Genomic DNA, 21,174 nt, shown 5'->3' with positions numbered 1-21,174 from the left:
GTGATGCCCTTTGCCGTGTGCCTTCCTTAGTGTAGGAGTGTGTAGAAGAATACCTGGCTGGGAGCTGATGGTGGCTGCTGCTTCTGTAGACATGGACCTCTCCTTCTGTTTGAAGATCTCACGAGGATTCACTGATCGTTGAGCTACTAGTGATGCTGCTTCCTAAAACAACAAAACAAACAAACGAAAAAGGATAACTGAATCCTGATGAAATACAAAACTCAAAAGCGTGGAAAGGAAGACGGAACTCTAGCAACAGCAAAAACCGCTGCTGCCCACCCTTTGCATGCAAGGGGGAAAATGCTACCTTTGGCTGCCTACGTATCTTACTAAATGTAAAACCAAAACCAAAACACCTTACTAATAGCCATCAAAATCCTTTCCTCAATCCCACACTGCCAGGTGTGCTGGGCGACACAGCCACAAATCACACTGTCTGCAGCTCGCACAGCCCCTGAACATGCTGAATGAGGGTTAAGAGAGAGATTTGGGATAATCAGTAAATCATTCAGCAGGAAAAGCTCAGGATGAAGGCATCCATCGAAAAGGTTTTACTCGTTGTAGGTATACACGCCGGGGGTGGCACAGTGGTTAAGACGCTGGGCTTGTCGGTTGGATAGCCAGCAGCCCAACTTCAACACCTGAGCGCCATGTGACAGGCTGAGCTGCTGTCCTCACCCCAGCTCCTGCCAACCTAGCAGTTCAAAAGAATGTAAATGCGAGTAGATAAAATAGGTTCACTTTGGTAGGAAGATGACAGTGCTCAATGATGTCGCGCTGGCAGCATGACTGCAGAAATATCTTCGTGCCGTGCTGGTTCAATGGCCCTGATATGCGAGTTGAGCACCACCCCCTATAGTCAGCAACAAATCAACAAGGACTCTTACTTTTTTTATGTATATGCACCAGTGCATAGCTGTTACAAGGCTAGATTAGGAATGGGGGAAACCCAAACTGTAGTCCTCCTTAGTTAGAGAAGAAACTGACAGACTTTAGACCAGTTTATCTCTATCTCTGTTCTAAAGTGGGAAGTTGAAAAATATCTACCTACCAGCCCATATTGGACTAGTTCAGGGGTAGGTAACCTTGGCTCTTTTACGACTCGTGGACTTCAAATCCCAGAATTCCTGAGGCAGCATGGCTGGCTCAGGAATTCTGGGAGTTGGAGTCCACGAGTCGTAAAAGAGCCAAGGTTGCCTACCCCTGGACTAGTTTGATAGATTACAGTCTATAACATTCAACGAAGAAGCTTCTAACTTCCCAGTTTAGGACAGAGATAGAGATAGATTGCTCTACAATCCGTCAGTTGCTTCTCTACCTAAGGAGGACTACAGCTTTCATCTTGCAGTGAATTGATGGGGGATAGGTGTGAAGTATTACAGAAAAGTAATAACCATCCACATTCTTTCACTAAAGTTCAAAGCCACGGTCCTCACTTCCTCCAAAGATAAAGCAAGCATCCCAAAGGTGCTTTTTCAAGAGGCAACTGGATCTTCTTTGTTTTTCTTTGAAGATGTTTCGCTTCCCCTCCAAGAAGCTCCTTCAGTTCTGAACTGAACTTGGGACAACCTGGATGGCTGAGAATCGCCACAGAGATAAAGCAAGCTCCCACTGGTCAAGGTGAAGCTTGCATATGGATACATACCTTTCTAGATACTGCAAAAGACATGAAGGCTTTGGGCCAAAGCACCTCTTGTTCATTATAAAAATAAACAAATGGGATAGTAAAGCTTGCCTGAAGATACCATATGAAGTCCTTGTGCAAGATATCCTTTTGAATATTGCATCTACTACATCAGATACAAAGTTAAAGGGTGAAGGAAGGTCCCTGCGGACAGCATTAATCTTTTCCACTATGGAAAAGATTCAGAAGGATCAAGGAATTACAAATAGCTAGTCAGAAGGAGGAAGACTCTCACAAACCAAGAGATGCAGAATGGAGTTAAGGTAAAGGTAAAGGTTCCCCCCCACACATGTGTGCTAGTCGTTTCCGACTCTAGGGGCCGGTGCTCATCTCCGTTTCAAAGCTGAAGAGCCAGCGCTTGTCCGAGGACGTCTCCGTGGTCATGTGGTCGGCATGACTAGACACCAAAGGCGCACGGAACGCTGTTACCTTCCCACCGTAGTGGTCCCTATTTTCCTACTTGCGTTGTTACGTGCTTTCGAACTGCTAGGTTGGCAGAAGCTGGGACGAGTAACAGGCACTCACTCTGTTACGCGGCACTTGGGATTCGACCCGCCAAACTGCCGACCTTCTGATCTACAAGCTCAGCGTCCTAACCCACTGAGCCACTGCGTCCCTTAATTAAACTGGTAATTACAGTCTCTCAAAATCTGGAAGACAGCTAGTTGGGGAGGTTTTAGTGATAAGGTGTATATGTGTACTCTTCCTCTTAGGACCACCCTAGGGATCAGAAAATTGTGAAGCAGATACCCCGCCGGATGAAGCTACAATTAGGAGAATACTTGATTGTGCAGAAGCAGACACATTGACCAAGACATTGAAGGGTAAAGAAGAGACACCAGCATTTCTATCATGGAATAAATGGTATATTTGGATGGATAAAAGATTAAAGAAATGAGGGTGGCTTGGAGGTTGGTCAAAAATGAAGTGATATAGTTTTTGTTAATGAATAAGCTTTGGAGTTGGATAGTTATAAGAGACTTAATGAGTGGAATATAATTGTTAGTTTAGAAGTAGATATAATTTGAAATTTGTGAAATGGTTTTCAATTTTTTGATTTCTTCGTTTTCTGTATATTGTAAATGTTTTTTTTTGTCTTTGTTGGTGTGTGGTGTGTTTTTAACACGAAATGTAAATAAAGATTTATTTAAAAAGAAAGAAAGAAAATTGTGAAGCAGCACAGTCATTAAGTGAGACGTCAGGTCTTTTGTTTTTCAATGCAGTTGTAACTGTGAGCATTCACTAAACAAACGGCTTTTAAGTAAGGACTATCTGTCCAACTGTTCAATTATAGAGTTCTGTTATGTCTAAATCAGAAATTTGTTTGTTATTATACACACTCTTACATTTTTCTGTTAACCACATACTATACCAAAAAGGATGGAGTAATCTTACTTCCTGAATTTTTCTACAAAGAGTAGAGGAAGCGGAATTTGTTCCTTTGTCAACCTGCACACAGAAACCAAACCTGCTGTCAAAGGGATCAGAAGTCCATTTCTAGGTCATTTTTTCCCCACAAATAAAAGCAAGTAATAAAAATTAGACTTGTGGACTGCTAATTTTTGTGGGGCTATTTATAATGGCAAGAAGTTAGAAACACAGTAATTCAGCCGCAAACATGATTTTTAGTCACCTCTTGGACACAGGAATGGAGCAAGGCTTCATTGTCAGAAAAATGCACAACAAATAATTATCTCGAATTATTTTCAGAATCAGGCAAAAACGTAGTGAAAGAGACAACAAGTGAAAAGTATATAGCCCTAGGAGACGCGGATGACTTTTTTGCGACCATGATCCAAACTGTTACAAAAGAACCAATGACAAGGTTCTTACGAAAAAAAATTCAAGTTTGAGCAGACAACAGAAGAAAAATGAATTATCAATCGCAATCAATATTTAGAATTATCATTAAAAGGGAGAGGTTTTGTTATCAACAGAAAGATCAGTCTGGTACTTTCTTAGTTACTGGAAAACTGTATAGATTGAGATAGCCTTCAGATGTCCCAGGAACAGAGATAGCCTTCAGATGTCCCAAGAACAAAAGAGAAACAAGGATTGAAGGGTTTATGCATCTGTATAAGTATTCAGCCTTCCTAAGGCAGGAAGAGGTAAAGCAGATACATGAAGATCTTCTTCTGGGTTAAATTCTGGCTGCACTGTTCATATCTGCCAGCTACAAGAGTGTCTGTATTAAACATGCAATGCTCACAATGATGCATGCAGTGCATTGCATGCACAGAAAATGTAGTGAGATTGTTGAATTGTAGTTGTTATGTAGTTGTCACCAGTTATCCCTGTTTTGATCGAATAGGCACCAAGAGATGATAGGAAGAAGATAGAAGTGATAACACCGCATGCTAAGGCACTGTGAAGAATGAGGAGAGGTTGGTACTTCTCCCCCTGTACCTGAGCTTTCTCCACAGACTCACTCCTCCGTGGGAAACCTTTCTTGCTGCGAATTTCTTCTTGCTCCTTCTGTAACAAAAGATGACCCCTTACACTTATGGTGAGGTCAACCAGAGATGGCACCAGGGTGAGGGAAGTAAGACTCTTGGCTTGCACTGATGATGTTACCTAGTTTGGTAATGAAATGTCTGCAAAAAAACCACCAAGCTGAAAGAGCACCAAGAACTCCACAGTTCAACTCTGAGCTACAAATATTCACATCTATTGAAATCATGGCTTTGTCAAAGAATGTTAAGGAAAAGTTTCTTCCTACAGACCAGACTCACGTCATTCAACCGATCAAGAAAAATAAGCAAAGGATGGCCAGAATTCCACTTCTACCTGCTACATTTTAAATTTGGTGCAAATTTAACCAGCAGAAACGACATTTATGTCTTTATGACAGCACTAAAAGATCTCAGGACTTGCCTAGGAATTCTTTGCTATCTTTTATCATCTTCATAGGCAAGAAAGCAATTCTATCTTCAGACATCTCTTTTTAAAAACAGAGAAAAAAAATGTGATCATTTCCAACCTTACCCATTGTTGTTTTTCTTGTTCTTTTGAGTTGGCTTCCTGTTGTTGCTGGAATTTCCTGCAGATTTTTTTTAAAAAATCAAGAGCTGTGGTTAACAAAAATTATGCCATTCAGATCTTCAATTTCTAAACTTAGCTGTGTCCTTCAATGTAATTCTAATTTAATCTGGTGCTCTATTCACAACAACAACAAAAAAATACATAAACCCATCCCTATCACCAAAAAGAGAGGAACAGAACTAAATCTGTGATATCAGAACTTTAATACTGCAAGAACTTCGCTGGAAGCAAACAGGGTTTTTCCCCCATTTTTCTATTTCTGTTTAATAGAATTCTATTCCAAGAGATGTACCATCCAGAACTGCAGAGCCCTCAGGGTCAATTTTGGCTGATTTACTATGAAATATGCTGCAACTCTACAATTTCATTTTCATTATAAACGCTCAGATTTCAAAATGTTCTTCTTCTCCGTCAGAAAATACAGGCAGTCCTCAACTTACTACAATTCATTTAGCAACTGTTCAAAGTTACCACGGCACTGGAAAGAGCGACTTATGGCCATTTTTCACACTTGCAGCCATTGTGTCATCCCCGTGGTCATGTGACCAAAATTCAGAGGCCTGGCATCTGGCTCATACCTATGACCGGCATTGCTGTGATCTCCTTTTCCAACCTTCCGACAAGCAAAGTCAATGGGCAAATCAGGTTCACTTAACAATCATGTTACTAATGTAACTGCTGCGGTTACATAACGACATGTGGCAAGAAAGGTCATAAAATGGGGCAAAGCTCAATTAACAAATGTGCCACTTAACAACAGAAATTTTGTGCTGAATTCTGGTTGTAAGTCAGGGACTACCTGTATATCTCTTTGAAAGAAAGGGAAGACGTCAAGTTTTTGATTTCTGGCAAAAACTGTCTGGAGAAGACATGCAGTTTTCTTGGTAAGGTTTTTCGGAACTGGCTTGCCATTGACCGCTTCCCAGGGCTAAGAGAGAGCGACTGGCCCAAGGTCACTCAGATGGCTTTGTGTTGAAGGAAGACTAGGGTTTGTGGTCTGTTGGTTTCTAGCCCTATGTCTTAACCAGCACCCCAAAGTGGCTCTCTTGATCTCTAATATAGCATCCTAGAATTTATAAATATAGCCCAATATACAATAAACTGTCAAAATCTTCCTTTTTTAAAAAAAAAATATAGCAAGTTAACTCTGAAAAAGAAGAGTTAACATCACTCAACTGTACTATCTTTTTTATTCTCAAGTGTCTTTCACTAAGCAAAAATCTGGGTTTAACTAAAGTTAACAAATCCCACACTCAGCTGGATTTAATTTAATTAATTTAACCCCACAATTCAGTGACTGAGAATCAAGGGCCACAACTAGGCCCCAAACATATGACTGGAATTCATTCTATGGTTTCATAATGTTGTCTAAATCAACCTTTAAAAAGAATTGCTATTTGCCGGCCAAGACACACGTAAAGGTAAAGGTTCCCCCGCACATGCGTGCTAGTCGTTTCCGACTCTAGGGGCCGGTGCTCATCTCCGTTTCAAAGCCGAAGAGCCAGCACTTGTCCAAGGACGTCTCCGTGGTCATGTGGCCGGCATGACTAGACGCCAAAGGCACACGGAACGCTGTTACCTTCCCACCGGAGTGGTCCCTATTTCTCTACTTGCATTTTTTACGTGCTTTCGAACTGCTAGGTTGGCAGAAGCTGGGACGAGTGACAGGCGCTCACTCTGTTACGCGGCTACGCTGCAATTAGAGACATAAAAACTACAAGCAAGACATGTGAAAAGAGGGCTGAAGGTTTTTGTCACAAGTGATCCTCCCCAACACTTCAGCCTTGTTGCACAGGTAGTCTTCAACTTACGACCACAACTGAGCCACTTTGCTTCTCTGGGATCAATGTGGAAATTTAAATTGAATCTTAAATTAAAACTGAAGACTACTAGGAAAACCAGTTCGACTTGCCTCTGAGCATCAATCTCCTGGGCTCGCTCCTTGTATCTTCGCTCCCGTAAAGTTGCTTCCTTCAATTCCCGATCCCGACTCTCTTTTTCCAAACGTTGACGCTCTTCCTCCACTCTCCTCTTTTCTTCCATCCGGCGGTTTTCCTCGTCTTTCTGAAAGAACAAACCGTATTTCAAAGCAGGAACTTACGGAGAACTAGACATAGGAAGACCTATAAATGACCCCACAAAAAGGTGCCAGGGTTTTTGCGCAGCACTGGAAAAATGAGATAACACCCTTGGATGAAGCGATAATTAAGAAAATATTGGACGGTGCAGAAATGGATAGACTCACACTGAGAATCAAAGAAAAAGAAGACACAGAATGCATCCAAACATGGAACTTTTATTAACGGCTGGAAAAACGAGATAAGAGAGTAAGAACTTAACTTTTATGACTAAGCAAAAAATTAACCCAGACAACATGTTGTTCATTAAGCCCTTTGTTGTTAGTTGCGAAGTCGTGTCTGACCCCCTCACGACCCCATGGACAACGTTCCTCCAGGCCTTCCTGTCCTCTACCATCTTTTGGAGTCCATTTAAGCTCACGCCTGCTGCTTCAGTGACTCCATCCAGCCACCTCATTCTCTGTCATCCCTTTCTGCTATTGCCCTCAATCTTTCCCAGCATTAGGCTCTTCTCCAGTGAGTCTTTCCTTCTCATTAGGTGGCCAAAGTATTTGAGTTTCAACTTCAGGATCTGGCCTTCTAAAGAGCAGTCAGGATTGTAATGATAGAAAATTAATAAAGTACTTTTTTTTAAAAAAAAGTGCCAGGGTTTGAACTACCATGCCAACAGTGGACAGCCCTGAATAGGATTCGCACTTCACACAGTGGGACTCTCTGTATAAATGGGGCATAGCATCCTCCCCTCAGTGTGACTGTGGGGTTCCACGTAAACTGCAGATCACATTGTGCTATAAACGATGCTGTGCCTAGTATAGATCTTCTGAACACTTACATTTAATTGTGCTTCATTAATCTAGGTGAAATGTTAATATATAGAGCTAGCCCATGTATATGACACAATAAATAAATAAACGGAGAACTCTATACATATATTAAATTGGGTAACTTCTGCTTACAAGATTGGAAGACAGTCTTATAATCCTTCCTATTAAAAAGGACGTTTCAAACAGCTGATGCTAAGATGTTTCTGCTCAAGACCAGCGTTCTGGGACTTGAAGTCCATAGAATGTAAAGTTGCCCATAGTTGCCCATCCCTGCTATAATGTGTGCACAATGCCACTTCCAGCCACTTAATCCACCTTTTAAAAATCCTGGCTTAATACAATGTGAAAATCTACCAATTGTTTTCAATGACCCGAAACATAGCCCTATAAAACTAGGTAAAAGGTAAAGGTAAAGGTTCCCCCGCACACGCGTGCTAGTCGTTTCCGACTCTAGGGGCCGGTGCTCATCTCCGTTTCAAAGCTGAAGAGCCAGCGCTTGTCCAAGGACGTCTCCGTGGTCATGTGGCTGGCATGACTAGACGCCAAAGGCGCACAGAACGCTGTTACCTTCCCACCGTAGTGGTCCCTATTTTTCTACTTGCATTTTTACGTGCTTTCGAACTGCTAGGTTGGCAGAAGCTGGGACGAGTAACAGGCGCTCACTCTGTTACACGGCACTCGGGATTCGACCCGCCAAACTGCCGACCTTCTGATCGACAAGCTCAGCGTCCTAACCCACTGAGCCACCGTGTCCCCTATAAAACTAAGGAAGCTGTAAATAAGCCACCAGCTAACTCAAATCCCCAACTGATATTTCAGCAGCAACATGAAATGGAATGAGTGAAATACATACCTCTGCTTTGGCCCAGAAGTTATCTTTGCTGACCCTTTTAATCTCAGACATAGCATTTGTTTTCTGGTAAACAGAGCCCTATTGCAAAAAAGAATCACACCGCTTCAGAAATTCCTGGGCTTAACTGCACTTGGTTATTAATAATTTATTTGATAAAAAACATTTAAAGAAATAAAATGCAAAGCTCCGTAAAAGAAAACAAGACAAAAAGAAGCACGGGATCTACAGATTAAAATAATCAATAGATTTAGTTAATACAAAACTTAAAATTAATTACATCATTAATTAAATGCACAGAACTAAATTCATTCATGTCCTAACTGTGTTTAATTATTAATCAAGGTGCCAGCAAGCTGTTAATAGACTTCACTTTTTGGAACCCTCAGACATTGAATTAGGTAAATGTTAACAAGATATTTCTTCTTCTCAACCCATTAAAGGCATGGGGAGCATTAAGCCATTTCAAAAAACCTACTTCCACAACCTTGGACTAAGAACCTGAATTGCAATTTCAATGGAAGTTTGGCAAGCCTATTATTTTTACTACCTATGATGGAGTGGCAGGAAACCTCTGGGGTTGGTAAGTTCGACCTGAGTGTGTGCACTCGGGAAACGACTGCCACCGCAGGCTGGGTTGGTGATTATTCCCAAAATGTCTACCATGTCAGGCGTGGCAATTTTTAAAGTATCTTTTTACCAGGAAACAATGTAATCAAGTCTACAATCTTCCTCCTTTTCCCCATATTCAGGCTTCAATGCCGCCATTTTAATTTTCCCAGAATGCCAATGGGGACTTTGAGCAACTCAGGGGCACCCTGAAAGAAAGATAACGTTAGAGGTTGATGCACTTCAGCTTCTCAGAGTCCCATTTATATGTTAAAATAATCTAAAACCGCAGCTCCAACCAGTAGTTGGGGACCACTTGTATCCACAAAATTACTTTAGATGGTCCCTGATGCAGGCATCCAGAGAAAACAAGGCATATTTTTTGAATAACCAGACTCTCAAAACTGCAAGATTAAGGCTGTTCCAGCTCAAAATCTTGCCAGATTCGGTGTCATTTTCCCAAATCTTCTAAGATTTCAGATTGGGTAAATCTCTCAAGAGCTCAACCAGGTTATAACATTAAAGTTGCTATGGTATTTAATCTTTTGTTACGGTATGTGATCATCTGGGTCACATGTGCCATGGAGTCAGGAGACTCTGCAGTGCTATTCTCTCATTTATGAGGTGGCCCACGGAAGCTTTTGATGACCTCTCAAGACCAGGCTAATCTACGCAAACCGAAGTCGGATGGGGAAGAAGTCTAATGAACTCCAAAGAAGGCAACAAGTGGCATCATCTTGACCAACTCAAGCTTAGATCTTACCACAGGAGCTTGTGGTCCTGCATCCTGGAACTTGCTCCCTTCTTTATGGAAGTTATAGTTTGCCCCTGAAGCTTTGGCCACCTTCTCCATAATGGTCTCCGGCTCCACATCTTCATCAGCCCGAGCATTTATTGTCACATGAGCACCCTGAAAGAAAGGAAGTGCATGATTTCCTGCTTGTGATTGGCTGATAAATGTCGGTTACACCAGGCCAGACCCTTTTTTCTTCATTAAGCAACAGGCAAACAAACTATGTCTGGATGTGATGTACCAACCCATTAGCAGGTACAGGTACTCCTGACTTATGACTACAACGGGGGCCCCCAAAAATCCACCACTAAGCAGTGTGGTCACTAATTGAGGCATCATAGGACTGTACCTGATTTTACCACCTCACTGCCAAGGTTGTAAATAAGTGACAGGTACCAAACACCTGAATCATGATCACCTGACCTCAGGGACGTTGAGTGTCATCAATGCAAGAATCAGTCCTAAGTCATTTTTTTCTGTGCTATCGCAACTTCACACAATTGCAAAATGAATACTTGTAAGTCGAGGACTATCTGTTTAGCTTCATGGAGAGCTAACCAACATCCATCTATACATCTGTGGAAGCAGATTTGCCACCTGGAATCTGTCTAGAGCAGGGGTAGGCAACCTTGGCTCTCTTATGACTCGTGGACTTCAACTCCCAGAATTCCTGAGCCAGCCATGCTGAGAAAAAAGGGAGAGGTTTCCAAGCTGAGCCACGCTGGCTCAGGAATTCTGGGAGTTGAAGTCCACCAGTCATAAAAGAGCCAAGGTTGCCTACCCCTGCTCTAGAGACAGAAATCTTATTTTGCAGAATTGCTGAGAAATGCCGGGGAGGCATGCTGGATAGATATAGAGGTAGTCTTCGACTTACAACCACAATTGAGCCCAAAATTAGTATGTTGCTAAGTGAGAAATTTGTTTGGCCCCATTTTACGACTTTCCTCACTACATTTGAATTCACTATAAGTGAATCACTGCAGTTATTAAATTAGGAACGTGGCTGTTAAGTGAATCTGGCTTCCCCCATTGACTTGGCTTGTCAGGAAGTCACAAAAGGGGACCCCGGGACCACCCAGGGACACTGCGACCGTCATAAATGTGAGTCAGTTGTCAAGCATCCGAATATAAATCACGTGACCATGAGGGATGCTGCTACGGTCTTCATTGTGAAAAATGGTCCTAAGTCACTTTTTTCCAGTGCTGTTATGACTTTGAACGGTCACTATATGAACTGTTGTAAGTTGAGGACTGCCTGTGGTTTCAAGAGTTAAGTCATGTTTGGTAGATGAATCTTTTCTCCCAAGGATTCTGTTCTAAACAAAAAGTAACACAGAACTAAGAGTCTACAATTGTACAACTTTCCATCCTCCATTCCAGGGTATCCAGAAAACAAAATTTTAACTAGTTGCCTTAAAACAGGGGTCTTCAAACCTGGCCCTTTTATGACTTGTGGATTTCAACTCCCAGAATTCCTGAACCAGGCACACGTGCCTAGCTGAGGAATTCTGGGAGTTGAAGTACACAAGTCACAAAATGGCCAGGTTTGAAGACCCCTGGCTTAAAACCTCCTGTCTCTTGAGGTAATATTATTACAGGTCTCTCTCTCTCTCTCTCTCTCTCTCTCTCTCTCTCTCTCTCTCTCTCTGTGTGTGTGTGTGTGTGTGTGTCTGTGTGCTTTTGAAAAAACCCCTGTAGATGAGAGAGAATAAAACTCAAGATAAATAATACCTTCAAAAAGTTTACGACTGAAGTGACGTGGTTGGCGCAGGCTCCTTTTCTCACATCGTTAACGCCTTCCCCAAACTGCCAAAAGAAAAACACAGAGAGAATTTAAACTGGGGGACTCATATCATCCTTCATACAAGTGGTGACAGGGAAGGAAATGCCGTACACAACTCTCGGAGTAAGAGTTCTTCAGTTAAGCCCTTGTAAGACAAAGCCAAGTTCTGGTTTCCAAATTTAGGTTAGGAAAAATGGGAGGAAAAGAGTATTCCAGATTCTATTAAAAGACCGCCGTTTTTAAAAACAGAACACAAACAATGATCTCAAAAAATGACACTCCCATGAACAAAATACTCCCAGAACACCCTTTTGATGCGTACTCTGTGTGTGTGAGTGTGTACTGTTTGAAACAGAGGATGGTGTGTGATATTCCAAATATGCCATAGCCCTGAAAGAAAGTAGTCCATTGTTCCATATTGCACACATTGTGAAATGTACAAATTACCCCTGGAACACTTTAACTCACGTGTTTCTCAACTGTGTCAACTTGAAGATGGGGGGACACCCAGAATTCCCCAGTCAGCATGACTGGCGGTAGAATTCTGGGAACTGAAGTCCCCACATCTTCAAGATTGCCAAGACTGAGAAACATAACTTTCATTAATCCATTCCCATGAGCTGTGGTGGCGCAGTGGTTAGAATGCAGTATTGCAGGCTAATTTTCCTGACTGCCAACTGCCAGCAGTTTGAGTCTCACGGGCTCAAGGTCAACTCAGCCTTCTATCCTTCCGAGGTCAGTAAAAGGACAACCCAGATTGTTGGGGACAATGTGTGGACTCTGTAAACTACTTAGAGAGAGCTATAAAGCACTGTGAAGCGGCCTATAAGTCTACGTGCTGTTGCTATTTCAGGAGAAAGCTAAAATGCCTTGGAGTTGGACATACTGGTTAATGATTGCAATAAAGGCGGGTTTGATCCGATTCAACTCATATTGCTGAAGCCTTTCCCAACTTTTTGGTTTACAACTCCCCAAATTTTCAGGCACCACAGTTAATGGCTAGGAAGGAGGACAGTTGTCATTCAACACAAGTAAAGTCTACACAATAGATTGAGAAGCCTGTTCCAAAAGAGGCCTATTCATTTCAGCTTACAACTAAACGACGATGTTTCCTTAACTTCATTTCGCTTTAAGCTGAATCTCTCGCTGCAAAACCTAATTAACGCTTCTGCAATATTACAGACATCAACCCATTTATTACAACATTTGCTTTCACCGGCCCCACTTCCCTTTGCACACTTGATGAACTAAGCTGTGATATGTGAAATCTTGTGTAACAATCTATTAATGATTAACATGCCACAGATTTACAGGTTTTGTCATTAAAGAACAAAAGGTATCCAAGTGTATATCACCTTTGCTACACAGTCCTTGACTTACCCCCACAAATGACCCCCAAATTTGTCCCTTAGCGAGACAGTTAAATGAATTTTGCCCCATTTTACGACCTTTCTTGCCACCGTTAAGTGAATCACTGCAGTTGTTTCGTTAGTAATCTGGTTAAGTGAATCTGGCTCCCCCATTGACTTTGCTTGTCTGAAGGTGATCATGTGACCCTGGGACACAGCAGCGGTCATAAATATGAGTCGGTTGCCCAGCATCTGCATTTTGATCACCTGATGCCACAATGGTCATAAGTGTAAAAATATGGTCATAAGTCACTTTTTCCAGGGCTGTTTTAACTTCAGATGGTCACTAAACGAACTGTTGTAAGTCAAGGATTACCTGTATTTCATTCTTAAGTCTTGCCCTCTCCATTTATTTCATGGGATTTTGATGCCACCTGTCCCCAAGGCGACTTTGGGGTTAGCGATGCTGAACATTCCCCCTGCTGAGATTGATCCACATTCTGACAACTTCTGCCCTATATTTAGCTAGCACATTTTCCTTCTGGCCAGTTTATCAAATGTTTACTCTTTCTCAAACAGTCCAGCCCTGGGTTTAAGGGAGCTTTAGAGCTTTTACTTGGCAGTGTGAAATGCATGTTTATCTTTTAAAAAGATACTGTATTTAGGAATGTGCGCAATGAGTGCAAACATTAAAATACTTGACTTGATAGAGCTTTGCTGAGAGAATTAAGTTCGGGGTGTGTGTGTGTGTGTGTGTGTGTGTGTGTGTGTGTGTGTGTGTGTTTTAGTTAAATGGCATAAACATTCCAGGCATTATGTTCAGTGCAGCCTAAATATAATTCACTTCATCTTAAGTCCAACATTATGCTTGCACTAAGCCATAATGCGATTTCCATGGTTTTGGCTTACCATATGTGAACCAAAGTACTGTTTATTAACCATGGCTTATGTGTTATTTCCAACTTGTTTTTATATCCTAAATGTTTAAACACTGTCAGTTTACCTTGAAATTTGTTTATTTATATGGCAAGAAGGACAACATTTTCTAGAAATAACTTCCAACTTTTATGATTGAATGGAATTTCATTGTACATACCCAGTTAATGAGCACGTATTTCGGCAAACCAGAGTTGGGGTCTTTCACTCGGCAGAAAGCATACATTACTTTCCCACTATTGAGTTCGTCCACCATCTCCTCCAGACCACCATCTGTATATCATTATTTGAGAATGAGAGCTCAACGTTAAAGCAAATCCACATGAAGAATCACCTACAAACAATATACAGAATATGCTGATCTAAGACCAGAAAAGAACTCTAGAAATTCTAGCCAGCCAACGCCCGAAGGGACCAGATGCTCAGTCTTGCTACAGAAAAAACCCTCTGTCCTGGTTTATTTGTTATCCCACCCTGACTGTTCTTTGGAAGGACGGATCTGAAGCTGAAGTTCAAACACTTATGCCACCTAATGAGAAGAGAGGATTTATTGGGAAAGACCCTGAGGATGAGAAAGATTGAAGGCAAAAGGAGAAGGGGACGGCAGAGAATGAGATGGTTAGATAGCGTCACTGGCACAATGAACAGGAATTTGAGTAAACTCTGGGAGACAGTGGAGGAAGCTGGGTCTGGCATGCTGTGGTCCATGGGGTTGTGAGGAGTTGGACATTCTGAGTTGGTTGTTAGTTACTTTTTTAAAAGTTACAAGTGCCATTGTAACTTTAATGGTTGCTAAACCAATGGTTCTAAGTTGAGGACAACCTGTAGGCTAGATTGTTACAGAGGACAAATACTATCTGCCTTGAGTTTCTATTAGGCTAATAAATTGTGATTGTTGATATTGAAAGAGTAAGCACAGAATTGCAGAACTAACTGAAGGAAGACACAGCTCCTAGGCATGAACAGAACTAGTGGACAATCAATTAAATATGAGCTAGCAGTGTGCGGCAGCAGCCAAAAAAGCCAATCCAATCCTAAATTGCATTGACAGTAAGATTGAATCAAGATCACAGGAGGTACTAGTATCACTCTGTAAAGCCTGAGTAAGCCCACATCTAGAATACTGCATCCAGGTTTGGTCACCATCCTATAAAATTCACGTTGAGACTCTAGAAGGAGTAAAGAGCAACAAAGATGATTAGGGGCCTGGAGATTAAAATCTATGAAGAAGGGTTACAAGAACTGGGCACGGCTAGTCTAGTGAAGAGAAAGACCAGGGGTGTCATGATTGCAGTGTTCCAGTATTTGAGGGACTGTCACAGAGAGTAGGGGGACAACCCAGAGAGGGACAACAGAGAGGAGGGGGACAGCCCAGACAAGGAACTATGGATGGAAAGTCATCAAGGAGAGATTTAACCTAGAAATAAGGAGAAGTTTTCTGACAGTGAGAACAATCAAAGGAATAGCTTGCCTTCAGAAGTTGTGGGAGCTTCATCACTGGAGGCTTTTAAAAAGAGACTGGACAGACACTTGTCAGAAATGGTATGGGGTCTCCTGCTTGAGCAGGGGGTTGGACTAGATGACCTACAAAGTCATTTCCAATTCTGTTATTCTAAGTCCAAGTTTAGTGAAGGAGGCTCAATATCCATAAAATACTACTTAGTAAGCATAAGACAACATTTACGGTGCCAAAAATACTTTGGAAACCCATTAGGTAACAGAAGCTCATCATTATAGTTTTAAGATCCAGAATATATACAGTATAAGGATGTCCTTGAAAAGTTTCAAGCATCTACTGAGCTGCAATCTTAAAACAACAGCCAGTGAATCACTTCCACATCTGAAGTCCCATTCCCTGCCAACACAATCTCTTAATCTTTGATGTTTCCTCCATTAAACCATCCTATTCTGTCTCCACGTTGTAATTACCATTTTTCTTTTCTCTTCTTCTTCATAGTCATCGTCTCATTAGTCAATTTAATTGTCTCAAAAAGTAGCCATTTCAAATGTGAAACAAAAAAAGGCAACTGTGGATTTTTTTTCAATGTTAATTTTTTCCACTGAAAAACCACTAAATACGGAGCTATGTCTGCTACTTCCCTTTTTAAAAAAAAAGAACTGAAGGAGTTTCTAGATGAGATACACTTTGCAAGAGTTCTCTTTTCTTATTGCATTTTTACTAAAATTTCCATAAAAGGGATCTTTATGGCACTATGTTATTATGTGCTATGTAGGTATAGGGCAGGGGTAGGCAACCTCGGCTCTTTTATGACTCATGGACTTCAACTCCCAGAATTCCTGAGACTCAGGAATTCTGGGAGCTGAAGTCCATGAGTCATAAAAGAGCCGAGGTTGCCTACCCTTGGTATAGGGTATAATTCCTGTCCTTGTGACTTTTATACAGCATTCTCTTAAAAAAAAGCAGATTAAAAGAGACGTTGCCTCAAAGGTAACCATTTTAAAACTGAATTTGAACTTCCTTGAAATTTGCCCTTCGGCAAATTTGTGTGTACTCTGCAAATTAGAAGCCAATCAAAAACCTCCTCACTGCTAATTTTTCTAACCAACATTCCACCATGGCAAAGTCATAGATAGATGGATGGATGGGCAGGCGGGCAGGCAGGCAGATGATAGATACGATAGGTAGATAGATAGGGCTTCAAAGTGAATTGATGGATATATATATTCAGACATTCCATCAATTCACTTTGAAGCCCTGACTTATGTCTGTAATGGAACTTGCCAAGTATGGTCATAAGTCATGACGGTCATAAAATAGGTCATCCATATTACCAACCCAATTTTATTACCTTTTTTGCAGCAATTGTTAAGCGAATGTCATGGCTGTTAAGCAAACCAATTTTTTGTTATGGGCTGGTTTTGCTAAAAACTGGAAATGCAGGTTCTCAGCAAAAACAATGTGAACATGGTCGCACGAAGTGGGAAGTTGCAAATGGTCGGAAATGCAGGTCAGGTGCCAAGCATCCAAAATGCAGTCATGTGCACTGGGGTGCGTGGGGGTAAGGCAGCCATCAGAACTTAGGAACCGGGTCACAAGTACCCCCAAAGAGATCAGGCGTAACTTCAAATAACTGCTAAGTGACAGGTGAAACACCTGTACAATTCATGGTGACTGATTCTAGTTTGGTAGCCAATTCAGATATAAATAACCTGTTATGCATCATTCTGTGCATTTTATGCCAATAGGCATAAGTGTGGAGGAAGAAAAAGAAATCAGAAAGACGTAGGCTTTGCACATTTACCCAATGCCTGCAATTATAGTGACAAAAATACAATGACTAATGAAAGACAAGAATATATTTTTGTAAAGGCAACAGGCTACAGTCATTCCATCCACTAAAAATTTCCTAACGGTAGCATGCCAAAACAAGTATATTTAATAAGCAGTTCAAGTTGCTAAAACTGCCATTTTTTATACAGCTGTTTAATGTACAAACTGGCACTCCGGCTGCTAATTAGCATTTTCCCTTGCAATTTTATTTTTATAATTTTTTAAAGTAAATTCCATAAAAAAATGTTCAGGTCACCTATGAACCTCCACACAGATTTGTAATATGTTTAACGTATAATATATTGTTCCTTTCTACTGGAAAACAGGAGTACACACCCACTACATCTCCTACAAATCTATTTCCTAGGACCGGTCGGGAGACTTCCCAGAATCTATACGTATAAACAAGCAGAAATAAATGAATGTGTCGCCATCACACCAAAGAACCAGGCTCTAGAGCAGACATGTCAAACACAAGGCCCGGTGGTTTCATGTGGCCCACGAAACCATCCTGGAAACAGTGAGGGAACGGCCCCCACTGCCTTGGCCCTGGCCCAGAGACCCTCCTTCTGCCAGAGACCCTCAGATCTGTCCCACTCCTGCCCAGGTCCCCATAGGCACCCTTGATGCGAACGATGTAGAGCTGGCCACGCCCACCCAGTAGGCCATATGCACTCTAGCCACGCCCATCCAGTAGGGCACGCCCACCCTGGCCATACCCACCCGGCCCCCTGAGGGCAACCGCAATGCTGATGCGGCCCTCAATGAAATTGAGTTTGACACCCCTGCTCTAGAGAAATGCCACAGGCGCCCTACAAAAACCATGAGACCAGCTGCATTTGGATCCAAAAGCCATAATCAAGCAGTCTCTCCTTTAGAACTTAAGGACAGACAAAAACTAGAAAACAGACTTCTTGAGCCAAAAATCCGAAGCAAACTTTTCAGGCCACAGAAAAGTTTGTTTCCTTAAAGAATGCTTTGCAAAAATTCACTTACCTCCAGTCCCTGCCACTCTGAGGTCATTGCTGTTTCCCTCGTAGGTAAACAGAGCCCTGAAAACAAAGAAGCAAAATGAAATGATTTGTTATGTTACTCACTGGAGACTGAGCATAACCTTTCAGATTCAGAATATTGTTGACCTGATGCTTCAGTGATTGGATTCTTACATCACACTAAGCCTAGATTTGATTGTGATTTGTTCAAAACGTTATGTTATTCTCCAACTTTTAACTCTACTTTTTTCTTGTTTTTATATGATTACATGCCTCTTTCTTTAAAACAATGACAAAGGGGGGGTGTTTACAGTTTTACAGAGATTACCAGTTATTTTTAAAATGACCTAACGACAGTTGTAAGGTCCATCCAGACTCCTTCCACTGAATACAACTCCGAAACCTTCACTTTTTTTTCCAAACATATTGCCGGAGCTCTATTTTTTTGTATATAATTTTATTAAACCTTTTAAAAGGCAAAATAATAACTATCATAAGGTAAGGGGAAAAAAAGAAATCAAAGAGAAAGCTGAACGTGCAAGCCAGCAAGAAAGAAGAGAAAGGGAAAAAGATACAAAGAAGTGCTTTCCAATTTTTACAGCAATTACTGTATAAGTACAAATATAAATTTAAGTTTTTCTCTACAACAAGGTTCTCTTCTTTCTAGAATTTATCCTGGCTGACAATCAAAACTGTAAGTCATAAATTGTCTGTTTTCTGCAAAAGCCCATTAAGGCACTTCTAGCCAGGGATGCAGTGTTCCCATTATCATCACTTGATCTCCACCAATCTAGGCCACTCCTTAAAAGTAATGCCCTCTCCCCAACCTTACCAGAGGCGGCTGAGTTCACATAACAAACTAAACACAGGTTAACAAAACGCAATTGTTTTCCCTCCCACAAGGTGCTATGAGTCTCGAACAAACCATATAATGATTTAACCGGGTAGCTAGCTGGTTTACACAACGTGCAAGACCACGAGGGGTTGTTCACAACTGACTCAATCTCCAATTGCTGGCCTCCGTGTTAAGCAAAACGAGTGTAGGGGTCTTACAGAGAACATCTGAAAAGGGGCAGCTTTGGGGCAGCCTCCTGTCCAAGTGAGGTCCTGCTGGGAGGCCGGCCCTGCCCAGAGTCATTCCCCAAACGCCTCACCCCACCAGTCCCCCGAGTTGCCCCATGCCCAGCTCCTCCACTCCCGGCCTCTGCCCAGCCTTCCTGCCCCATCAACTTCTCCCGTCTCCATTGCGCCACCGCGGCTCGGCCGCTTCCTCTTTGCCCCACGGCAGCACACCGAGTCCATGCTCAGCTTTCGGGGAGGGGTGGGGGGAAGCAGGCACGCTGCAACGCCTCCCCCCCCCCACACACACATCACAACCCATCCTCCTGGCCCATCCTGGCTTCCTGGGACGCCCCAAGCGCGCATCCGACTCCCCCACGGCGCGCGGGGCCTCTTTCCCCGCGAACTGCCCCCTCGTGCCGGGGGCTGCCCTCGGCCCGCTCTATCCCTCCGGAGGGGCCGAAGACCTGGCTGCATCGCCATCTCTCCCCCTACCCACACCCCGTTCTCTGCCCCGCGCGCTCTCCCCCAAACCCGCCGCCGGACCTTTCCAGGCGAGCCTTCCCTCGCCTCCCCAAGTTGCGCCCGGAGCCAGCTCCGCCGGCGCAGCCCCTCACCAGTCCGTCCGGCTCCCGGAGGCCACGACCCGGCCGTAGGCCTCCTGCAGCGCCGGCCCGTTCCGGCTCAGGTTGAGCGCCATGGACGAGCCACACCACCGTCGCGCCCTCCTTTGCGCACAGCCGCGCGGTAAGGCAGGCTCGCCCGGCGGCTTCCGGCTCCGCCCGGCTTGGCGCTGCTGCTGCGGCGGCGGCGGCGGCGGCGACGGCTGCGCTGCAGCGAGGAGGGGGCGCCCGAGACGCCGCGGACCCGCAGCTCCTGCTCGAGGCGCGCCCCCGCCGGGCAGGACTGGCGCGCAGCCGGCTCGGCCCGGGGAACGAGAGCGTGCGTGGCTGCCCGGGGCCAAAGCTTGGGGTGAGCTCTCCTAAGGCGGCGGGAGGAAACGGGGGGGGGCACCCGTTGCTCTGGCGTGCAGGTAAGGTTGGGGGTTCGTTCCCACGCAGTGCGGCTAGTCCTCCGGTTACATTTCGGGACCGTTCAAAGTTGCAAGGGCGCTGAGAAAAAGTGATCGGTGACCGTTTTTCCACGCTTACCACTTTGCAGCGTGCCCGTGGCCACCTGATCAAAATTCAGACGCTTGGCAACTGACTCATTTATGACGGTTGCAGTGTTCCTGGCTCATTTTAATTTTATTTTTTTTAATTTTTTGTATTTTAATCCCATTTATATCCCGCCGGCTTACAATCTAAGCACAAATCAAATGTGCTTAGCAATAGCCTTCATTCTATGTATATGCCTGCTTATTAGCCCCCCCAAGCGGCATTATTACAAAGTCAGCTTAATTGCCCCCAACAATCTGGGTCCTCATTTTACCTACCTCGGAAGGATGGAAGGCTGAGTCAACCTTGAGCCTGGTGGGACTCGAACCTGCACTAATTGCAGGCAGCTGGTGTTACTTAAGGAGGCATTAGCCCACTGCGCCACCAAGGCTCCTTTTTTACAACCTTCTGACCAGCAAAGTCAATGGGGAAGCCAAATTCACTTAACGACTGTGGCGAGAAAAGACATAAAATGAGGCAAAGCTCACTTAACAACTCTTGCTTACCGACAGAAATTTGGGGCTCAGTTTGTGGTCGTAAAGTTGAGGACTACTTGTACTCTCTGATTGGGCTTCATACGTGCATATACCCAACATTTCAATGGGTAAATTTGAGTTTATTTCCCCGTATCTGGGCGCCAGAAAAACTGAGCGCCAAGAGATGGCAGGAAAGAGATAGTAAACATTTTTACTTTTAAATCATGGATCATGCAATAATTGCAGTCCA

General features: G+C 43.2%; 2 protein-coding genes across 3 annotated transcripts in view; one reads left to right on the top strand and one right to left on the bottom strand.

Annotated features, from left to right (window-relative positions):
* DBNL (drebrin like) overlaps positions 1-20,104 on the bottom strand; it is a 28,948-nt gene extending 8,844 nt beyond the window's left edge. The window contains exons 1-10 of one of the 2 annotated variants that reach the window (XM_081333695.1): positions 19,909-20,104; positions 18,237-18,292; positions 14,109-14,221; positions 11,612-11,686; positions 9,851-9,997; positions 8,482-8,559; positions 6,639-6,790; positions 4,670-4,724; positions 4,091-4,159; positions 54-162 (exon numbers count right to left, since the gene is read on the bottom strand). In XM_081333695.1, coding sequence (XP_081189821.1) covers positions 54-162; positions 4,091-4,159; positions 4,670-4,724; positions 6,639-6,790; positions 8,482-8,559; positions 9,851-9,997; positions 11,612-11,686; positions 14,109-14,221; positions 18,237-18,292; positions 19,909-19,991 — 937 coding nt within the window. In that variant the 5' untranslated portion in view covers positions 19,992-20,104. The remainder of the gene's footprint in view (positions 1-53; positions 163-4,090; positions 4,160-4,669; positions 4,725-6,638; positions 6,791-8,481; positions 8,560-9,850; positions 9,998-11,611; positions 11,687-14,108; positions 14,222-18,236; positions 18,293-19,908) is intronic. The other variant, XM_081333696.1, reaches the window with a different exon arrangement.
* The window catches only part of TCF7L1 (transcription factor 7 like 1), a 73,776-nt gene continuing 72,697 nt past the window's right edge, over positions 20,096-21,174 (top strand). The window contains exon 1 of the mRNA XM_081333694.1: positions 20,096-20,263. The gene's annotated coding sequence lies outside the window, so the exon portion shown is untranslated. The remainder of the gene's footprint in view (positions 20,264-21,174) is intronic.

The sequence above is a fragment of the Vipera berus genome (genome assembly GCF_964194415.1).
Source record: "Vipera berus genome assembly, chromosome: 8".
Taxonomy (NCBI): domain Eukaryota; kingdom Metazoa; phylum Chordata; class Lepidosauria; order Squamata; family Viperidae; genus Vipera; species Vipera berus.
Note: the sequence above shows the minus strand (reverse complement) of the source record. Positions and strands in the feature narration are given on the sequence as shown.